We start from the raw sequence: 22,655 nt of genomic DNA, 5'->3' as shown, positions 1-22,655 counted from the left end.
TTTAAAAATAAGTATTAATAATTTCCAAAACCTGTTTTTTTGTTTGTTTGGTTGGTTGTTTGGTTGTTTGGTTGGTTGGTTTTTTTTTTTTTTTTTTTGGTTTTTTGAGATAGGGTTTCTCTGTGTAGTCCTGGCTGTTCTGGAACTCACTCTGTAGACCAGGCTAGCCTCAAACTCAGAAATCCGCCTGCCTCTGCCTCCCGAGTGCTGGGATTAAAGGCGTGCGCCACCACCGCCAGGCCCAAAACCTGGTTTTTAATCACTTCTTTGTTAATTTCTACCAATAGTTTAGATCATAATAAAATATGCAGAATATTTCTGATATTTGTAAGTTTTCCAGTAATAAGATGTAAGCTTCTTCAGACTGTAAAACCTGAAGAGTGGCCACACTCTTAGCTAAGATTCTGTGGGTGGAGCCACTGGAGAGCCAAGGCGTGTGCTTCCTAAGACGCTTCCAGGGCCAATTCAAATGTTCCCTTTATCTGAGAAACACTATAACCTATATGTCTGTCTCACATTTGAAGCCCAACACTCTGGTTTAGTTTTGTCTTTATCTCACCATTTTGATGAATGAAGACAGTCAGCTTTCCTCTCACACCTCCGAGAGTTTCCTGTATGTGTAAGACTCCAGTGCACTGATTTCCTGTCCGGCAGTGTCTCGCTCTAGTAGAATGGCCCACTCTCTAGAGTACTTTCCCACCTTTCACCTCCTTGCTTCTTGCTGGACCGCTGCCTAAGTTCTGTCACTCTTCACACCCAATATCTTTCTCTTTCTTAAGTTTTACTCTCAAGTTGCTGGAGCACACCCTCAAATATTTCTCAAAATTGGGACCTCCAAGTTTGGCTGCACCGTTCCCAGTCTTTACATCCTTGCTTACATTGTAACTTCTTGATAGGCCAGATTCTATTATAATAATAGCTGTCTTTTAATAAAGTTAATTATTGGAGCTTTTGCTCTGTTTCTGTAGGTCTCCATGACAACTTTACTGCATAAAGGTTGGTAGCACCTTAAAGACAGAAACCTGTGAATGGCTCCTGTCTCTTAGCTAAGTTTCTCTGATACTGCTGCACAGGCCCCAACTCAGACCTATCAACCCACTTCCTTTCCACAACTTGACAAATACTTGCTCCTTTTTTAACCTCCTATTTTTTCCCAGTCTGGCTGATTTTTTTCTTAATGTGTGGCCCCCATCCTTTTATGGTCTAGATTAGCTGTTATTTTTCCAAGGCTAAGTCATTAGACCAAGACCAGTCTGACTTCTTCCACATCCTCTGCTTGAATGCTACCAGGACACCTTATATACTTTGAGAGCTCTACATGGACTAATTTTTCTCAAAGAGAGTGTAGGTAGCATGTTTCCTGAATTCTTACATTTACTGGCAGTGACAAATGACAGATTGTGTAAAAGATATCTGGCTGTTTCCAAGCTTCTAGAATTCCAGATGGCAGGTCCAGTACTAGGCTGGTCTTCTATATGCAGAATGACATGGTGGTTACAAGCACACACTCTACATCCAGAGCTTAAATTCCCACTTGGCCACGCACAGATGCATAGCCTTTGACAGAGTGCTATGCACTGTCTACACCGCTAGCTCTTCAGTAAGTGAGCACTGGGAGCACACTGTGTTGAAATACAGCAAGACCTGTACAAGGCGAGACTTGGTGATGGTCACCTGCCCACAGTACTGTCATTTTTCTCCAAAGGAAAATGAATCAAGCCACTTGGTATCTGAAGACTCAGTAGTGTCACTGCACGCATAAGTCACATCTGAGTCCCTGACCCTCACCAAGCCACTTAAACCTCCAGTTTCATCTCCTACAGACAGAAAAACTTACCATAACAGCTGAGTACTGGAAGCAGAAAACAGCTCAGCTTGAGATTACGGGCACTTCATGCCTGTCTGAAATGCTCCCATTTTTTTTTTTAAAACAATGTATTCTAATACTACTCTTTAAAGTACGGTATTAATTTTGAAAAAAAAGAAAGCAATGCTCAAGAGTTCTGACTGAATATATTTGGAAAAAATAGACTGCAACACCAAGAATCAATCTCAGTGACTCAGATTCAACATGATACAGAAGGGCTATATCTGAGTAACTGATATTAAGCAAAATATTAAGTTGCCATAGAAACAACCAATGGCACTGGCCCTTAATAAAAAATAAATAAATAAATAAATACAAGCCAGGGTCAGTAATAACCACAAACATGAAAGGGGAGGTGTCTCTGGCTCCACCTACCATATAGCTCCCAGGCACACTAAGGGGACATTAATGGACGACAACAAACACAGTTTAAAATAGAGAAGGGAATCAATCTCTCCAGATATCCTCACCAACAGATGAGTACATTCAACAAATAATACAAAAGGAGACACTACCCAGACTCTCAGCACTAGGAATCTGTTACCAAGAAACAGGCAAAGGGACAGGAGCTGAAAGGAGATAATAGTGTAAGTCAAAGTAGAAGTCAGGCCAAAATATACTAAAAAACCAAAAAGCAGGTGTTTATGTGTGCACATGTGCATGTGTATGCACGTGGTCTTTAGGAGCTGGCTCTCCCAGACAGGCCTTAGGTCACATTTGCTCAGCATGTACCTTCCCTCACTGACCCATCTCCTTCCTGTGAGTCACGCTTCACAGTGAAAATGCAGTGACATCCAATAGTTATGGACAGAGCGGGGTCAGCAACTGCATAGAGAACAGACTCTAGGAAACAAGGTGAATGAACACAACGTTGGTAGCAGACTTCATCTCAGTTCAATAATCAGTTGAATACGTGGAAGAATTCACAGACTGAAATGTCTAAGCTAAACTGTTTGATTTAAGAGAAGAAAGTCTAACTTAACTAAGGACTAGAAGGTACTTCATGTATCAGTGACAGTGTCCTGATCCTGACCATCATGCTACAGTGACATACAAGAAAGACATGGTTTATAGAACGTAGATACCAGGAGATCCAGAGCGCCAGGGTACCATTTCAGATGTCCGCTTCTTGGCAAACCATGTAACCTTTCCTTACACTTCGAGATATTTCAACGTAAAACTTATAGAAAGTGCTGGAAGTTGTGGAATACTGCTCAGTGGATGATGAATTTGTTTTACAAGCCTGAGGACCTGAGCTTTGATGCCCAGAATCCTCAGAAAAGCCATATGCAGGAGCCAGCACAGTCCTGCCAGGATGGGAAGAGACACAAGGATTTCTGGGAGCTCTTGAGCTAAGTTGCCTGCTGTACACAGCTGTAAACAAAGATCCTGACTCCAGATGGAAGGCAAGAATGTAGTCCTCTGACATCAGCACTCATTCCACAGCATGCATGCACATACCACATACATCATATATATATACACAGCACACATCATAACACAAAAACACAATTACACTCAAACAGCACACCGTACATCTCATACACACATACCACATATACATACATACAAACACACACACACACATGCACATAAATTCACTTAACATACACACAAAGTTGATTATCTTAGACTGGGGTCTCTGACAAGTGTCTTGTGCATGCTCACTTTATGTTACAAGCAGGACTGCTATGGTCAATTTACACAGGAAGGAGTTAAAACCCTCTTGAGCCTGAGAGAGATGAGGGGAGAGATTGAAACAGAAGCTATTACTAAATGCAAAACTGCCATCTGGTGGCAACTTAAGAAAATCTATTTCAAGTAACAGAAATAAAGTGGGTATGGAGATAGTGACACAAATGTTCAAATTTAGCAATCCAGACAGCATTATCTTAGAAATATATTCAAAACTGTTTTGGGATCACTTGTGAGAACAACTTAATAGATCAGCCAAAAAGTGTATCAGTGTGTGGGGAGGGGCAACTAAAGAAATGAAAGCAATGCTGGCACTGCCCATCTTGAAGAGACTACCAAAGGTCTCTCCCTACCAAGTCCATTTCCATGTGTCTGTCACTCAGTGTCCCCTAGGCAAAATGCCCAAGTGGTCCCACAATGTTAAGACAGGAGCCACGCTATTCTAATAAGTACTATGGCCTCCCTCATCAGTTTACACTAAGTAAGGAGCTCCAGCTTCCCACCACAAATGATTTCTTTAGTCATCAAAGGTTCTGGGCGCTCACTGTATTAACTGTGTAGCCTGTTTTAAGTACATACAATGCTGAACTCAAGTTTGCATAAACACTCACTTTTTTCAACTCTACTGATATAAAACCAAGCCAGCTTCAGTTCTGTATAGTATTAACTTAGCAAATCCAACACTGGTCTTATTTTTAAAAAGTCTAGCTACCTAAACAGCTTGCTCTACCCTTTATCCTAACTTCATAGATAACATTTACAAATATACAAGAGAAAAAGAACATTCGCAACATTAAGTTCTTGTTGGAATTCAGAAAGAGCCTAGAATAAAGTCAGACGGAGACTGAGAAGAGTTCACCTTGCGGTCTGTGTGCTGGGGTGGTTCAATCCTACAGATGCTCCATGCCACATGGAGGCCTTAAGGGACAACAACAGGAACCATCATAAAGTGAGGGAAGGTGATCAAAGGGAGAGGAAGAAAGGAGGAGGAAGGGGAAGGAGGGAAGAGGAAGAGAGAAGAAGGGGAAGGAAGAGAAGAAGAAAGGAGGAAGAAGAAGGGGAAGGAAGAAGAGGAAGGAGGAGAGAGGGAAAGAGAGGGCAGTAGTGAGGAAGAGGAGGAGAGGAAGGAAGCAGCAAGCAGCACCAGACAAACAATAGATGTTTTGTTTTAACTCAGTTATAATCATCTATATTAAACACAAAGGGTCAAAGAGCAAACCCCTTTCTCCATTTATAAAGCCAGCAGCCAACCATGTACCAAGCTAATTAAAATTTACAAATAGAGGAACAAAACTGTAGGCAAATAGAGTGGAGGACTTAGCCGCAACACTGTTACAGACACGGGGGAGTGGAGAGCTACAGTTGTCTGTATGCCAAATTACACTCCACTGGAACTGGCAGGCTTCAAAATGAAAACTTACCATAGTAAAACCAAACTGAAACTCAAGTGAGACAGACACTGGCTGGTCTTCCTCCCTCTCCATTAAGTCAGGAGGTGTGAACTGTTACCTACAGACAACACATTTTATCTCTAATTACCTATTAAAACAAAACAGACTAGATAGATTTCAAGGTTACTTCAAATCCAAAAAAAGTTACAAATAATAAAGTCTACACGTCTGTAAGCAAAATTAATTAAACTTTGAAAATACTGAAGGTTTTAACCAAAATAATTAAGCCAGGAAAAAATATAGTAAACCTTTTCCCTAGCTTTGGAGTCAAATAAAGATAGCTAGAATAAAAACAGAAATATTAAAATCTGGGAGGGATATAGAATTAAGTTATAATAAAGAGGAAATTTAAAACACTCTGATCATCCTCAAAAAAACAAATTAAAGAAGTAAAGAAAAGCACTAATTTGCAGGAAGGTAAAGGTCAAAATAAAAAAGAAAACTTCTAAAGGAAATGAATAAGCCAGAAGCTATGGAAATTTTTTAATATAAAAATAAATTATTTTAAATAAATAAAAAGAAACCCCACCCCCAGAAGTAGAAGAAAGGAGAAGGAGGAGGAGGGGAGGAGGGAGGTCAAGCATAGAAACAAGGACAGCCACCATCAGAGTGGAGATTTAAAAACACAGCCACCATCAGAGGTCCTGCTGTCATGAGTCAGTTTCTTACAGAATTTGCTCATTTTAAAATTCCAAATGGCACTAAAGGTAGAAACTATTTTCTCTCTCTCATGGGAGCAGAGCTTTCTAAAGCAGATAAGCATAACTTAAGATGAGCAATTTTAATTTAAAATTTTAACTGCTCAGCAAAGTTTTGTGTTGAGAGCATTAATTTTATGAGATTAAAGTTACTGAAATTCTACCTTACAGCACCATTTATAGAGTACACTGCTGCACACAGATAAATGTTGTCTTTGTCTTTTATTCTTAAAGGACATCCCCAATACAAATGAAATCAGTTTTCTTAACTGTTCTTTTCTATTCTAAAAACACTATGTTAAGTAAGGATTTTTACTTATCTTGATAAGACTTCAAACAAGTTTCAATTAAGATAAAATTTTAAAGATGTAACAAGGCTGAATGTCAGCAAATATTTTCAGAGAGGTCACAATCAGTTGATGGCTATACATAACAACTATAACCCTACCTACCCCCAGCTGGTCTCAGAAGCCAAGCAGGACCCAACCTGCTTACTTGGATAGATACAAATCACATCCAATGATTGTTTCAAACACTAAAATCACCAAGAATGAAGTGTATGAAATAGATTATATCAAGAATACTTCATGGGTTGGAGAGATGGCTCAGTGGTTAAGAGCACTTACTACTCTTCAGAGGACCTGAGTTTGACTCCAAGCACACACACGGCAGCCCACAGCCACCTGTACGTCCAGTGCATTTGGCCTCCTTGGGCCCCACATACACACAGTGCATACAAAGACAAGCAGACATACGCATAAAGTCAAATAAACCTTTTGTTAAAGAACATTTTTATCACCAGACATGCAAAATAATGTAACTATTGACATTTTAGTCAAAATACAAATATTTGTCTTTAAAAGATTACTTGAAAATTAGATAAAAGACATCAAATCTCTAAAGAAGTGTTTATAACCATGGCAGATGTTACATTATCTGATCTCATTATTTCACTAAGCTTTATCTCATACACCTGAGTAATTCTAGAGTGTTCCATTTCCTACTCCCACACAAGTAACCACTGTCAACAACCTCTTCAACTCTCCAAAGCCTTCCTTCTTAGACATGTGTCTTGAAAGAGCATCACCACACACGTGCTCCGAGCAGCTAGGGGACATTACTTGAAGCACATGATGTGGCTTCTCTTGCCTATTATTAAAAGCTTTTCAATCTTTGCAACAGACGCTTGAGACCACTATCATTTTGTAACATATTTCTTCTCCATCTGTAATAAAGGGGCATATGTATGTTAGGAAACATTATATTTTAAAAAAAAAAACTTGCTATTATTAGATTTGAAATTTGACGTTTTGATTTTTAAATGCAAATGTCAAGTTTATGTAATTATCCATCCCAGATATAGCCCATGGCTACAGACCAGATGCCCAGCAAATAACCCTTAGTGAGTACTTAAGAGACTGAACAGAGCAGCCTTAAATGACACTCCATACTTCAGATTTCTTCTTGCAAAACACTGGAGTTTTATTTTTAAAAAAGAAAAGAGAATTCTTTCAGAGAACATCAGCAGGGAAAGCCAATACACAAAATGCTGATTATTCAACACTGCCCATAAACTGTGTAGCAACAATTGTTTCTGTGAGAAACAGATACTGACCAAGAACACAAACAAATCTGTCGAAGGGCAGGCATTCAGTGGATAAAGGTAAGCAAAACCTGAGCCTGGTGTGGGGCAATGAACCCGAGGCTCTCCACACAGGCCTCACAGACAGAGATACGGCAATAGACAGGACCAGTCCCGTACTGACACGTGACAGAGAACCTCAGCAGGCCTCAGCCACTAAGGAAATGCTTCTAGTTTACAAGACAGCTAACAAAAGAAACTCACTAAGCACAAATGGTCTCACTAGAAAATTCTATTACGCATTGCAGAATTCATACCAGTTCTACCCAAGGACTTTCAGAAGACTGAAGGAAGACATACCATGTTGTACCAAATAGTATTAGCAAGACACCAAAAGTGGATACGGTGTGGGGAGCTGAGCAGAGGGAATAGATGTATATCTTCTTAGGCACAGGTGTAAAAATATTTTTTCATGCGGCTGGAGAGATAGCTCAGCAGTTAAGAACACTGACTGCTCTTCCCCAGTTTAAATCCCAGCACCCAGATGTTGGCTCATGATCTTCTGTAAAAGGATCTGATACCCTCTTCTGGCATGCAGGTGTAATTGCAGACAGACATTGCACTCATACAGAAAAACATTTTTTTTTCTTTTGTGTGGAGCTAAGGAGCATCTGCTTCCTTAGGTAGGACTGGGATGATAGGGAATTACAGCACATGCAGTTCTTCTTATCACCCAACCAGAGCTGTAGCTTTTTCACACTCTGTATAATAAATGACTGAGGTTTGAAAATCAGAGACACTGAGTGTGTCTAAGGCAATGCTTCCATGCTAAATTCTGGTCCTACAGGTAATGTGTGCCTTGTGCCCTCTCACCAGGAAGGAAAAGTGTCTTACCATAATTAAACTGACTGTTGGACTTCTCACAGTTGATAATGTTGAACCTGTACGCCACACCAGGCCGCATCCCACTGACTTCAAAGTAGAACCACTGATGGTAATGGTTACTGTTTATATCAGAGTTCAGAATGAGATCATATTCGCTTCTGAAACACAAGACAAAGACACCTAATGGCAAGTCCAGAGAGTCTGTGTGCACACAAAATGAGAACATTTAAATGGCTTACTTTCTAATTTGAATTACTTTGCGCAGATTCCCAGATTCAAATTTTGAGTTAAACTTCAAAATATCTCCTTCTTCTGGAGTAGTATAGCTAAATAAATATTTTAAAATAAATATATTAAAATATATTACATTTGAACAGATAAGCAAAGACTAAAATTAGAGGACAGATCTAAAACATACGATGCTTTTCTCCTTTCTTTTACAACAAAGATATAGCAAGCACAAAAAAATAAATTTGATTTACATTTATACTCAAATTGTAATTGCAAAAGACTTGTTCCTATACTTATACCCATAGTAAGGACTTTACCTTGCTGAACAAATGTCATTCCTAAAATGTTGATTATCACATATGAAAAAGCATGCTGTTCTTGCTGTGAACTAACATGGAAGGTATAGGAGTTTCCCTGCTATGTTGCTAAGCACCCACATGCCAGGCCCTAGCATTGTCTGCCCAACTGTCACATAACGAAGACCCCTGTCTTCTCTTCTGAGGAGTCTGCCCCTGGACACATCGGTTAGAAACAAGCTGAGTCTACCCACACTGGAGGTTCTGGGATTTATTTTCCACATCTAACACAGAAGCATGAACGATGGAATAAACACATGTTAAATAAGATATGTTCTCCTTCCCTTGTGTAAGAATACTTTGAAGTCAGTTATAGTGACACATGCCTCCAGAACCAGGAGGTCTATTATAAGTCAAAGGCCAGCCTGAGCTACAGTGAGTTCCATGTCAGCATAAGGTACAGTGGGAGACTCAGCCATAAACGACAACAAAGAATATTTTAAACTCAGTCACCATTTTTGACAAAGCTTTTACTCCTATATCTACCACCAATTACTTTTAAAAGTTTGTTTCCTCCAATCATAAGTGTGCAATTTCCTCAAAGTATTAACACAGTACAGGGAGAAGAGACCCACAGAAAGCTGACTAAATTTCTTACTTGAGTAGCTGTAATTTGTATTTATTTACTACAGTTACATCCTCACATATATTACCAGTGCTAATGCAAAAGTGGCCTGGCAGGCACAAAGCCAAGTGGGAGCTGCAGTGACTCCCTCGGCAGGCACGGGGCAGTAACGGCCAGCCTGTCTTGTGAAACCCACACTGTTCAGTGGAGGTGGGTTCACTTTTCCAAAACCACAGTACTAGCTTAGAACCTTTAAATTTCACCTACAACCAAAGGTTTATATATCGTTAAAACAAGCAAGATTTATCATGATTATCATATACCTACCTGTTAAAGGATGAAAACAGCAACAATAAAGACAGGGAAGATACAATAGAGAGATAGCTATTTTATCCTTTATAAATAACACTAAGAAACAAAAAATGTATGAATAAAAAGGTTTTGGAAATCAGACTCACGTAGGGTTATCTAAGTCATACACCACTCGGTCTATGATATCATTCTGGTGTATCAGCCTCTCGATATCTTGGGCAATTTTTGTCCTGAAATCATAAAAGACAAACTTGACGAAATTACTATCTGCCTCTGACACCTATGCACAACCTTCTCCCAAGTTTCAGTCTGGCATAGAAAGTGATAAAGTAATAATTGTATAAAGTAAAAATGATTATTCCCTTACTTGTATACAAAAAATAGCATAAAAATAACCAAATTCAAAATCAGTAAATATCAAAACTTGAGCTTAAAAGACTACACATATAAAAGACAGGCACAGAAAAACCTTGTAAAGGGCAGAGGACGGGAGGGAAGCCAGCCTAGAATGTCTATTAGGCCTTTCTATACAGAAAGCATTAGGTGAGTAAACTGAGTGCTTCATAGCAGCATTGCTGGAGGTAGGACAGAACCTGAGAGTTAAGACACCCCACAAGATTTTAAATCCCACCTATTTAGGAATTCATCCCAAGAATCCAACTGGCAGTCTGCTTGAATGTTCTGCAGAGTCCCCTTCCTGTGCTGGTAAGGAGAGGAGGTTGAAGAGCCTGGAAATACCAGGAGAAACCAAGGTACAGCTGGGACAGAAAACTCAGATGTTAGGGAAGATGCTGATTCCAGCCAACTGGCCATCAAGTCCTAATGGCAGTAATGGGATGACATCTCTCATATCTCTTTATTAAGATTTAAAATTTATTTAAGATTTTTATGTTTAATTTCTCTCTCTCTCTCTCTCTCTCTCTCTCTCTCTCTCTCTCTCTCTCTCTCTCTCTCTCTCTGTGTGTGTGTGTGTGTGTGTGTGTGTGTGTGTGTGTGTTATAGGTGGTTGTAAATCCCCAGACATGGGTGCTGGGAACTGAAGTTGGGTCCTTTGCAAGAACAGCGTGTGTTCTAACCACTGACCCATCTCTCCAGTCCCTATACTGAGTTCTTAAGGAGGAAGTCCACCGCGTGCTGATGTAACTTCTAATTTAGATCACTTCAAACAGTAGAGTAGAACTGTGGTTACAAATCTATGAAAAGCAGTATGAAGAAGTTTGCCAAAATGATTACAATGACACTGCAAAATATACTGAATCCCAAACTTAAAGGCTCCTTAACTGAGAACATTTGAAACATGAAGATGCTCTTTCACACTTAAAGAATATTAACTACATCATTAGTCTTCACCTGCCTCCCAAACACTGTGGCTGAAGGCTTTTTTAGTTAGGTCATTGGGGGACATCCACAGAGGTTCCTAAGAACTACACCCCTCCAGTGCTGATCCCCTGGCACCATGAGGTCAATGCTCTACCTGTTCTCCCTACCACTCTGTCCTGCCTTCTCATGGGCTCCACAGCACAGCTAATCAGCTGCAGATCAGACCTCTAAAAACACACTAGAATAAGCCTTTTCTCCATATTTGTTGTTGACCACAGCCATCCATCAGTGACAGAAAGCTGTAACAACAATATAACCTTAAATTCTACATGTGTAAGGAACTCATCCTAAATGAAGACCTGAACATTATTAAGATATTAAAAGGTCTGACAGTTAAACATAAAAGATATACTACTACTTAATGGTTAAATACAATTTACTTTTTGGTTTATTCTATATAAAAATAACTCAACACATACAAAACCATCTGTAAAGGAAAGGGGCAGTCTGTTAGTTGGTTATTCTTTCTGTTGTGAGAATGAAGCATTGTAAGGAAAAAATGGCTGATTGTGGCTTAAAGTTCAGAGCCTACAACACCACACCGTGACAGGAAGAGCATGGTAGCAGCAAGGGGAGGTAGCCAGCACACTGCACCTGCAGTCAGGAAGCAGGGCATGTAGCACCAGCTTTCTTTCACTCAGCCCAGGCCCTAGGTGTTGGACTGGTGCTGCTCAGACCTAAGGTGAGTGAATCTTCCCTCCTCAGTTAACCTAATCTTTCACAGACATGACCAGAGCCTAGCAATGAGCATGTCCCTACAGGCAAGCCCAAAAGCTAACTCAATCTACATCATCCCTCCAGGACAGTTTATCTCCTAGGTGATTCTATTATGGGGAGGAGGCAGTGTGGCTGGAGAGGTGAGTGCGCATGTGTGTTTGTGATTTGGGTGTAGACATGTATGCAAATGGCCCCCACTCATGCATCCGTGTATATAAAGAGTCCCAAAGCTGACAGCTGGGCATCTTCCTAATGCCCTCCTACCTTATCCATTGAGACAGGGTCTCCCAGTGAACCCAAAGTTCAATAACATGCCTAGTCTAGCTAGCCAGCTAGTTCTAGGTTCTCCTGTCTCTTCCTTCTGAGTACTGGGACTACAAGTAAGCCAGCACCCCGACTCTGCATGTCTCTGAGTACTGGGATTTCAACTCCAGTTCTCAAATTCCCATAGCAAGGCCTTTAGCCACTCCTAGCCCTACTAAGAGATGCCAGACCCTATCAGGTGTGGACAGCTTTTGCCATCACACCTGGTTTCAACCATTAAGTTCTAGTTAACCAGGACCATCTATGTAAGTGTTGGAGTGGAAGTGTCCAGGGAGCCTGTGGGTCAGCAGTGAGCACCCAACTGAAGACAGTGTCCCTGCTCTCAAAAGCTACCAGGAGCAAAGAGCTCAGCTGTGCCCAGATGCTTTCTGTCTCCTGAGCTCACATTATTTCTGCCCCCTTTGACACACTGTTGCTTGAAGAATGGACTGGGAGGACAGTAAGGCCTCACAGGAAGTCTGCATGCGGGGTACTCATAACAGTTTGTTCCCTTGCCTGATAAAATGGAATAAATCCCCTGTGCTGGCTGGTTTTCTCTGTCAACTTGACACAAGCTAGAATCATCGCAGAGGAAGGACCCTCAGTTGAGGAAATGCCTCATGAGATCCTATGTTTAGGCATTTTCTTAATTAGTGATCAATGGGAGGGGCCCATTGTGGGCTATGCTAGCCCTGGGCTGGTGGTCCTGGGTTCTATGAGAAAGCAGGCTGAGTAAGCCATGAGGAACATGCCTCCATGGCCTCTGCATCAACTCTGATCTGCAGGTTTCTGCTCAGTTTGAGTTCCTGTCCTGACTTCCTTCCATGATGAACAGCAATGTAGAAGTGTAAGCTAAATAAAACCTTTCCTTCCAAACTTGATTTTTGGTTATGGTGTTTTGTCGCAGCAATAAAAACCCTAACTAAGACATCTACCATATATAATTTTACTGTTACTTTATCATCTACATTGAGAAGATACACATATCAATTTTTTTGTTTTGAAGACAGGATTTCTCTGAGTAGCCCTGGTGGTCTTGGAACTCACAGAGATCCACCTGCCTCTGCCTCTTGAGTGTTGGGACTGAAGAGATAGCCACCACCCAGCATATAGGAATCTTGTAACAGATCTTTTCTTTTGCAATTGCGTCAGAGACTCTAACAAAATTTATTAATTTATTTTATAGTGAATTTTGTTTTTAATAAGATTAGGATAAAGACAACCATACAACAGAACTCCAAATAACACTAACAGCATTCTGCAGGATAATAATTTTAAGCATGGGGTCTCACTATGCTGCCCAGGCTAGGCTGGTTCAGCCTCCCGAGTGGCTGGGCCCAGCGTTGTATGCCATCATGCACAGCTTATTAAGGTGCTGCAAACAAAAGGGCTGCATACTTTTCCTCAAAGTGACAGAACAGTAAAACCTCGCTGACTTGACCTCTTTCAAGCATCACGTTCCTAAATGCAAACAGGGAATGACAATAAGAAATCACTCACAAAACATCCATCATACGCTCAAAACAGGTTAAAAGAGATGGCAACCAACACGCGCAAACTAAAGTCAATATCCTCAATGTGTTTCAAGAAAAGAGCATTTCCTGGAACTTTGGAAACAGCTGTTAGCTGACCACACTTGCTATTTTTTGACATGTGAAACTTTAAAGCCTTAATTAAGACTATCCGGGTCCACAAACATTGCCTATAACAACAAGGACAGTGTCTATTTTGGGCTTTGAAAGCCATAGGATTACTGTCAGCGTTCTGTCACTGCTGGGGAAAACCACTAAGTGGTCAAGTGAAGTGTCCAGTGGTCTGGATGCTGCAGGTCGGCACACAGCTGTGGCCTGAAGGCAAGTGCATTCTCAGATGCCCAGGCCAACAACAAGGCCTCCTCTTCAGTACATGTGGACTTGCAACAAGAGTGTGTCCAAACTGAAGGGAATCATTCCTAAAGAATCAACAAAAGGGGCTAGAGAGCTTGCTGGGTTCTCTGCAGAGGACCTGGGTTCAATTCCCAGCACCCACACAGCAGCTCACAGCTCTCTGTGATTCCAGTTCCAAGGGATCTGATGCCCTTATACAGACAGACACGCAGAGAAAACACCAATGCACATAAAAATTTTTTAAAAATCATTTAAAAACTTCACCAAAAGCAGCTCAAGCACAGATTTTGCACAGGTTTGCCATGTGTTGAGTATGCACTGACTGGTGCTACCAACAATTTCTATATCTATTTTTGGCACACTAAATATCACCTCACTTAGTGTTGTTACAAATACCAGATTCTCACTCTGTATTTCAAGCTAAATTTTCAAACTAAATAATAGATCCTTATGCTTCATTTATATACTATTTTTAAAAACACATCTAAATCAATTATGAATAAAAAAATTACTAAATACAACTAAGATCATATGTATTCAAATGTCATTAAATAATCCTTCATATTTTTAGGTGCAATCTAAACTAAGTATCTATATTGTAAACTAAGTATGTATATTGTATCTATATTGGGTCATATCATATTATTGTTCTTTCATTTATGTAAGTAATGCGCCTACAAAATGAAGTAAACCTACATAATTACATTAGTAAATCATCACGTGCTTGTTGTACTTGTTGAGAACCAACAGAGGAAGAGTAAGCAGCCCTTGTCTCAGACTCAAGCAAGTTACCTCCAGTGTCCTCGGAGATTCCCCCGGCTCAGAGACAGGCCAAGGCCCTGGCCCTGGGACAGGGAAAGAGGAGTTTGGCTAAGAGCTCAAGGGCAGTGGACACGGCACCCTTGACAACAGCTATGGGAATATTTCCAACAGGTTACAGCTGCTCAATCCCACGCTGTAGAGCATCTGAGATACAGACGGAGGACACCACTTATCCCACGCTGTAGAATGAATGCCTGAGGTAACCAGACAAGGACACTGCCCGAGACTCTAACCTGCTCCGTGGCTTGCTATTTCAGCAGGGCTTCTCTGGACATTTCTATTGGATATTTTAAATGCCTGATCTGATGCTCTATTATGTGCTACTTGCTTTATGTTCTATTCTTTTTCTTGCTATACACATAATAAATTTAAATTCAAAGTACAGCAATCATACATTTTCCAAACACAACATAGACAATTTCAAAGCAACACAAAGCATCTAAAAAGTGAACCTACTGGCATAGTAACTTTTTTCTACAGACCCCAAACAGAATCTCTAAGTCTTCCTTACACTTGATAATGTTCCTACTTGGGAGGAGGAGAAAGTCTGCAACTTACCTCTGTACACCATAAGGCCTTTCTAAAATAGGCTCTTTGAAGGGAGGTGGAATGTGTCCAAAATAATCAGGATAAGCCACCTCTGAATATTCTGGAACAGACTTGGTATTTTTCACAATCTCAATATAGAGGTCTGGGTCATGCAGTGTTGGTCCATCAGAGGCTTCAACAGAGGCAGCCTGCTCTGCTGATGAGTGGGACTCAGTATCTTCATCATCTTCAGTTTCAACTCCAGTACAACACAGCTTCCCAAGATGTACTGTCCGCCCTTCAAAAAGAGTACTTCCACACTTAGCCACATGAGGACATGCTTTCGTGCATGAGAGGACAGTGAGAGGGAGACCATAGTCCTTCCTCATTCCTGTAGTCAAGCCCGAGGCTACTTGTGAAGGAATATTCTGCAGTGTGATTCGGTCTAAGGCCTTCACGAGATCGTTGTTGAAGCTGTGGGCTGAGGCAGCCGCTCTGTTCTGCCCACCCGGCTGCTGCGGCAGTGTCCTGTCATGGCCCTTGGCATCCTCCTTGGTTTCCTCTCCTTTAGGACTGGCTTTCTCCTTCATTACAGCCCCTTTCTTTACATTCCCTAAATTCCCAGGTGCTTCCTCTCCAGCTGTGGGAACTACAATAGGGCCCCGAGTTTTTCCCTCAAACACAAAAGGTTTGGGTTCCTTAGAGATTAATTCATAGTCCTGTTTAAAACAAGATTAAGTTTAATCTATTATCTGGAAGTATTAAAATACAATAATAAAAATGATCATACTTATTTCATAAGCTACATCAGAAACCTAAGACCTTTTACTGCTCTTCATGAGCTCCAGGCGTGGATATGGTGTACACACATACATTCAGACAAAACACTCACACACATTAGATAGATAGATAGATAGATAGATAGATAGATAGATAGACAGACAGACAGACAGAGCAAGGCTGAGAGGCAACTCAACCACAGAATGCCTGCTTTGCAGGCAACAAAATCCTGAGTTCAATGTTCTTCTGCCCTGCAGACTCCAGCTTATGCTGCCTAGAAACAACATTCTTTTGACCTCCACTCAGCAACTGAGTAAGCAGGCTTATACACCAGGAAACAAAGCAGACTGTTCAGCTGTCATAGATTTCAATAGTTAATACCAACAGCAATTAGTTTCACATATGCTTAGTGTCATGGGATATGCCAGGAATTGATTCAATGATGCTTGAATAAAATTCTTTCAAAACCACCTCTTGCCTGGGCAAGGCATGAGAGCAGGTAACCTGGCCCTGACCCTCACCAGCTGCAGCACTTGAGAGGGTAACTTGTACCTCCCCTGGGCAGCACAGTAGAACTTGACCTGGTGGCTCCAAAGAGTTAGCTCCTTCCCTTGGTGACTGCAGCAGGCTGAGAGCTGGTCCCATACCTCCCCTGGGCAAAGTGGGAGAGCTGGCCTGGTGGCACGGGCACAGAAGAGTTGTTTGCTTACTCAGACCCAAAATGGAACCAATCGTACAGTAGAAGTAACCAAACCCAGTTAGCCACCTGCCTGCATCATGGGGGCTATACAGGGACCATCAGAGTTAGGCTAGCTAGGTGGGAAACTAGGGCTAGGACATGGGATTCTAAAGACAGGCATGATCATGATTTGAAAGGGAGAAGTGGCTTGGAAAACAAAGAGAATCTAACTCAGTTGTTCTCAACTCTTTTAACATTGTGGCTCTTTAATGTAGTTACTCATATTGTGGTGATCCCCAACCATAAAACTGTTTTTGTTGCTACTACATAACTTTAATTTTGCTACTGTTGTGAACTGTAGTGTAAGTATCTGATATGCAGGATATCTGATATTTGACCCCCACAGTGATCACTCCCCACAGATTGAGACCCACTGATCTAAACCCTGACCTTGTCATCCATTATAAAATTACTCTATTGTATTCCCATATCAAAGCCATAGGTTGTATAACATTATGTATTCCTATATGCATAAAATTATAGGAAAATAGGTGAAGTCATTATACGCTAAGCAAGTCCCACCCCAAACTACTGCAACATTACTTGTCTGTCTTAATTTACAAAGTATTTATCTTCAAATGGTTCAAGTGAAGCCGAACACATTAAAAAGGGTAACTCAACAGCTGTTCTAGGGTAAATGGAAGAAAAGTTACCTACTCTACACTCCTCCCCAAATGCCTCTTCCCAGCTCTCTCCACCCCTCTACCCCATTGGCTCCTGATCCCCCACACCATCCCATCTGCCTTCCCCTGGCCTCTGATCCCCCACACCATCCCATCTGCCTTACCCTGGCCTCTGATCCCCCACCCCATCCCATCTGCCTTCCCCTGGCCTCTGATCCCCCACCCCATCCCATCTGCCTTCCCCTGGCCTCTGATCCCCCACCCCATCCCATCTGCCTTCCCCTGGCCTCTGATCCCCCACACCATCCCATCTGCCTTTCCCTGGCCTCTGATCCCCCACCCCATCCCATCTGCCTTCCCCTGGCCTCTGATCCCCCACCCCATCCCATCTGCCTTCCCCTGGCCTCTGATCCCCCACCCCATCCCATCTGCCTTCCCCTGGCCTCTGATCCTCCACCCCATCCCATCTGCCTTCCCCTGGCCTCTGATCCTCCACCCCATCCCATCTGCCTTCCCCTGGCCTCTGATCCCCCACCTCATCCCATCTGCATTTTCTCTGCCCTGATCTCCTTCCAGTACTCTTAGTTTCAAAGTTCCAGTGAACTTCAAACTTCCAGGAAGTGCAGGGCACTCGGAGGCACGAGCTCATCTTTTCCTGTATTCCAACGCTCCTAAGTTTACTCCCAAAGACTAACATGAAAAACTGGCAAATATTTCTCATTTATGTCTCTTATATAAACTCACTGTAGTCTTTTTCCTTAATCAATTGTAATTAAGGATATGGGATTTTTGTTTTTTCTTTGAGACAGGCTGGCTATCCTGGAGCTCACTACAAAAACCAAGCGGGCCTCTGAACTCACTGAGATCCACCTGGGTCTACTTTCCTGTGCTGAGATTAAAGGTGTGTGCCACCATGCTCGGCCAAACCTACACTTTAATAAGAATCCAACAGTGTCAAAGTAAGAACAAAAACCTGTATGTGCTACCTGCCAACAATCTAGTCAACCTGTCTGCTGTGCATCCCAGCTGTATACTTATAGTGCAGTGGGGGAGAACAAGAAATGCTAGCAATAACTCCATGAGCAGCCAGGTGCCCTGGCTCTGTCCTGACTGCTGTTGAAGTTACAAAGTAACTTCTGAGGGACAGGAGTAAAGCCACAGCAGTCCTCCTGTCACTGCCTAAACAGGTAAAACAATGCAGGGAAACCGCAGCAGGATTCTATAATACAATCTTAAAGAATATAAGACAAAACAAAAGGAGCAAATCAGAGTTATGAAGCAGAGTGATTATGAAATGCAAAGCCTATCCAGCTTCTCTCTCTCTCTACAGGCAGTCAGCACAGCTCCAACTCAACAGAATCCGTTATCATTCTGTAAACAAAAACGAGAGCCATTTTTTTTTCCAGAAATGAGACATGGCAATTATGTACATAAAGGAGGAAAAATGAACTTTTTATAAAACCAGGTAAGGTCAAATGTATTTATACCTGAAAATCATCAACAAGCTCGGGGAAAAGGTGCTCGTACATTTTTAGTTCTTCTATCGTTCGTCCTGGTACTTGCTGGGGTCTTAATTTATTAATATCTGTTTCAATATCATCATTCTGAAATAATAAAACATATCATTAGTATAAAAACACTAAAAAAGTTATAGAATATATTTTATACTTTAAAAAGTCCAAAATAGTGCTACTTATCATTACTGAGTGATCACCAGTAAAGTTTATATTCAATTTAATTTTAAATCAGTTATAGATTATCACTGGTGTTGACTCTGTCATCTGGTAAGGGTTAATCTCAACGTAGCAGGGTACTCAGACTCATCAAGGCAAAACTCAAACAAATAAAGACTACTCATGCTCTCCCCACTAGCCCTGTTATCCTGCTCTAAAGGAAACTCAAGAACATTAAACTAAAAAAAAAAAAAAATTTATCCTTCCCGTCTGGGCCCAGGAACTGAGCAGATCCAAGATGGCAGCTCTGCCCCCAATCACACAGAACCCAGAGGAAGTGGGGCTCCCAGGAACTCTAACCCAGGCAGTATCTTAGGTAAGCAGACAGCAAGGCCCACCCCAAACAGGGAGTAACTGGGACCCACAAGGACCCAGGAAGTCACTCCTGGCCCAGAGCACTGGTTCCCTTTGGTCTGGGTCAGAGCACTGAGCAGATCTTGGGCAGCAGCTCTGCCCCTAATCTCTAAGAACCGAGAGGAAACTGGGCTCCCAGAGCTCTAACTTGGGCAGCATCCTGTCTGCGCTTGAGCACTGAACAGATTTTGGGCCCCAGCGCTTACCCCAGTAGTTACACCCACCCCACAAAGTTCTGATACAACCAAGATAATAGGAAAGACAGGCTCCAGTCAGGGATAGGGCAGGTAGCACTAAGGAGATACAGATGGCAAAAGGCAAGCACAAGAACATAAGCATCAGTAACCCAGGGTACTTGGCATCATTAGAACCTAGTTCTCCCACACTAAGAAAGTCCTGAATTCCCCATATCACCAGGAAAGCAAGATTCAGATTTAAAATCATTTCTAATGATGATGATAGAGGACTTTAAGAAGGACATAAATAACACTCTCAAAGAATTTGAGGAGAACACAGGTAAACAGGTAGAAGCCCTTAAAGAGGAAACAGAAAATCTCTTAAAGAATTACAAGAGAACATAACCAAACAGGTGAAGGAATTGAACAAAACCATCCAGGACATAAACATGGAAGTAGAAACAATAAGAAAATCACAAAGGGAGACTACACTAGAGATAGAAAACCTAGGAAAGAAATCAGGAGTCATAGACACAGCATCACCAACAGAATACAAGAAATAGAAGAGAGAATCTCAGGTGCAGAAGATAGCATAGAAAATATCAACACAAGTGTCAAAGAAAATGCAAAATGCAAAAAGTTCTTAACACAAAATATCCAAGAAATCCAGGACACAATGAGGAGACCAAACCTAAGGATAATAGGTATAGATGAGAGTGAAGATTCCCAACTTAAAAGGCCAATAAATATCTTCAACAAAATTATAGAAGAAAACTTCCCTAAAGAAAGAGATGCCCATAAACATACAAGAAGCCTATAGAACACCAAATAGACTAAACCAGAACAGAAATACCTCCTGTCACATAATAATCAAAACACCAAATGCACAAAACAAAGAAAGAATATTAAATTAAATGCAGAAAGGGAGAAAGGCCAAGTAACATATAAAGGCAGACCTATCAGAATTACACCAGACTTCTCACCAGATATTATAAAAGCTAGAAAATCCTGGACAGATGTCATACAGACCCTAAGAGAACACAAATGCCAGCCCAGGCTACTTTACCCAGCAAAACTCTCAATTACCATAGATGGAGAAATCAAGATATTCCATGACAAAACCAAATTTACACAATATCTTTCCACAAACCCAGCATTACAAAGGATAATAGCAGGAAAGCTCCAATACAAGGAGGGAAATTATACCCTAGAAAGAGCAAGAAAGTAACCCTCTTCCAACAAATCCAAAAGAAGATAGCCACACAAAGATAATTTCACCTCTAATAACAAAAATAACAAGAAGCAACAATCACTGTTCCTTAATATCTCTTATCATCAATGGACTCAGTTCCCCAATTAAAAGACATAGGCTAATGGACTGGATACATAAACAGGACCCAGCATTTTGCTGCATACAGGAAACCCACCTCAGTGCAAAGAAAGACTCTACCTTAGAGTAAAAGGCTGGAAAACAATTTTTCAAGCAAATGGTCCTAAGAAACAAGCTGGAGTAGCCATTCTAAAATCTCCAGCCAGAGAACATAACTCATGGCTCCACCTGTATAGGTAGTTGAGGGTGGCCTTGCCAGGCATCAGTGGAAGTGGACAGCCTTGGTACCTGAAAGTTTGGATTCCCTAGTGTTGGGGAACTGCAAGAGCAGGGAGGCGGGAATGAGAGGAGGATGGTGGGAGCACACCCTCATAGTAATTGGAGGGGGGGAATGGGGTAAGGGGTTAGGCATCAGTGGAAGTGGAGGGCCTAGGTGGCCAAAAGCTTGGATTCCCTGATGTTGGGAAATTTGAGAGCAGGGAGGCAAAAATGGGAGGATGGTGGGAGCACACCCTCATAGAAACTCCCAGAATTATGTGGATTAGACATGACAGAGGCAGGCCGCCAGAAGACTAGATTCCAGAATTCAAACAAACAATTATCTTGATACTAAAATTTGTTTTGAGAATTGTATATTGCAGAATACACAGCCTTGGTGTATCTACTCATCAGGCAAGCTGAGCAGACCTGCTCGAACCTTTGATGTCCTGGAATTCCAGCTGGATGCAGTGAAGACACAGTGTCAGAGGCTTATCAATTTACTCTTCCCCCCACCCCTCTTCTAATATCTCAACACCCAGAATCAGCTTGAAGAAGTTAATCAAGAGTCAGAGCCCCTATTCCCTGGGCTTGGGGACTGAGGTGGTTAATATTGGGCTGTCTTTCTAGGGAAAAGTAGTGGTTTTGGTGAAACAGGAAGGATTAACTAGGATTTATTGCATAGCCATAACCTACTGGTAGAAATATGTATAACTGTTATTAAGATGAAGTTATAATTTCTTAAATGGTACAAAATTTACTTTGATTTCAAATTTAAGGTTTTTATTGGTACGAGCTTCTTATTAATATAAAAGTGAGATGAATATTGTTACTATCATAGGCATTGTACCAGTATAACACATTTAGGAATACAAGGCTTAGACCCAGTCCTTCTTTAACTTTTTTAACTTATTTGAGATGGTTAGCCTGTGAGTTAAGAGCCTATAGCAAATTCATGGCTTTGAGTTTATTGTTAGGGTATTTTCTATATTTTCTTTAGAAATAGCTAAGAGGAGTTAACAGACAACAGTCCAGACTGCCTTACATAAATAGTTGGTTTTCAAAACATCAGGAATCTACAGAATTGTCGTTACAAACATTTCTGTATTAATGTTCATTTTGATTAGAGACCTGTCTGTTCGTGACAGCTTCCTGTTTTGTATTCTAAGAAGAAATTGAGCATCTTTGGAGTTACTCCAGTTGTGGTGAGACAGCCACTAAGCAAGAATTGCCTCTTTCCATCTACAGACAAATTACTGTCCAGAAAAGGACACACTTGCAGAATAGTCGACTGATTATATCTGCCAAGACAGAATAATCAGCCCTTAATAATTCTGCATCACTAGGTCTGTCAGATGATCCTGGGCCAGAAGGCTGAAAGATC

General features: G+C 41.3%; 2 protein-coding genes across 6 annotated transcripts in view; both read right to left on the bottom strand.

The window, feature by feature from the left end:
- Positions 1-19,049, bottom strand: part of LOC143433718 (cytosolic carboxypeptidase 1) — a 53,739-nt gene extending 34,690 nt beyond the window's left edge. For 4 of the 5 annotated variants that reach the window (XM_034510205.2, XM_076938894.1, XM_076938896.1 and 1 more), the window contains exons 1-5: positions 18,908-19,049; positions 15,309-15,997; positions 9,789-9,872; positions 8,418-8,504; positions 8,188-8,336 (exon numbers count right to left, since the gene is read on the bottom strand). In XM_034510205.2, the coding sequence (XP_034366096.2) occupies positions 8,188-8,336; positions 8,418-8,504; positions 9,789-9,872; positions 15,309-15,997; positions 18,908-18,949 (1,051 nt within the window). In that variant the 5' untranslated portion in view covers positions 18,950-19,049. The remainder of the gene's footprint in view (positions 1-8,187; positions 8,337-8,417; positions 8,505-9,788; positions 9,873-15,308; positions 15,998-18,907) is intronic. The other variant, XM_076938895.1, reaches the window with a different exon arrangement.
- LOC117713748 (ATP/GTP binding carboxypeptidase 1) overlaps positions 19,020-22,655 on the bottom strand; it is a 47,063-nt gene continuing 43,427 nt past the window's right edge. Inside the window, exon 9 of the mRNA XM_076939831.1 lies at positions 19,020-19,024. Coding sequence (XP_076795946.1) covers positions 19,020-19,024 — 5 coding nt within the window. The remainder of the gene's footprint in view (positions 19,025-22,655) is intronic.

The sequence above is a fragment of the Arvicanthis niloticus genome, chromosome 8 (genome assembly GCF_011762505.2).
Source record: "Arvicanthis niloticus isolate mArvNil1 chromosome 8, mArvNil1.pat.X, whole genome shotgun sequence".
Classification (NCBI taxonomy): Eukaryota; Metazoa; Chordata; class Mammalia; order Rodentia; family Muridae; genus Arvicanthis; species Arvicanthis niloticus.
The sequence above is the reverse complement of the archived record's forward strand: the minus strand, read 5'-3'. Positions and strand labels throughout refer to the sequence as shown.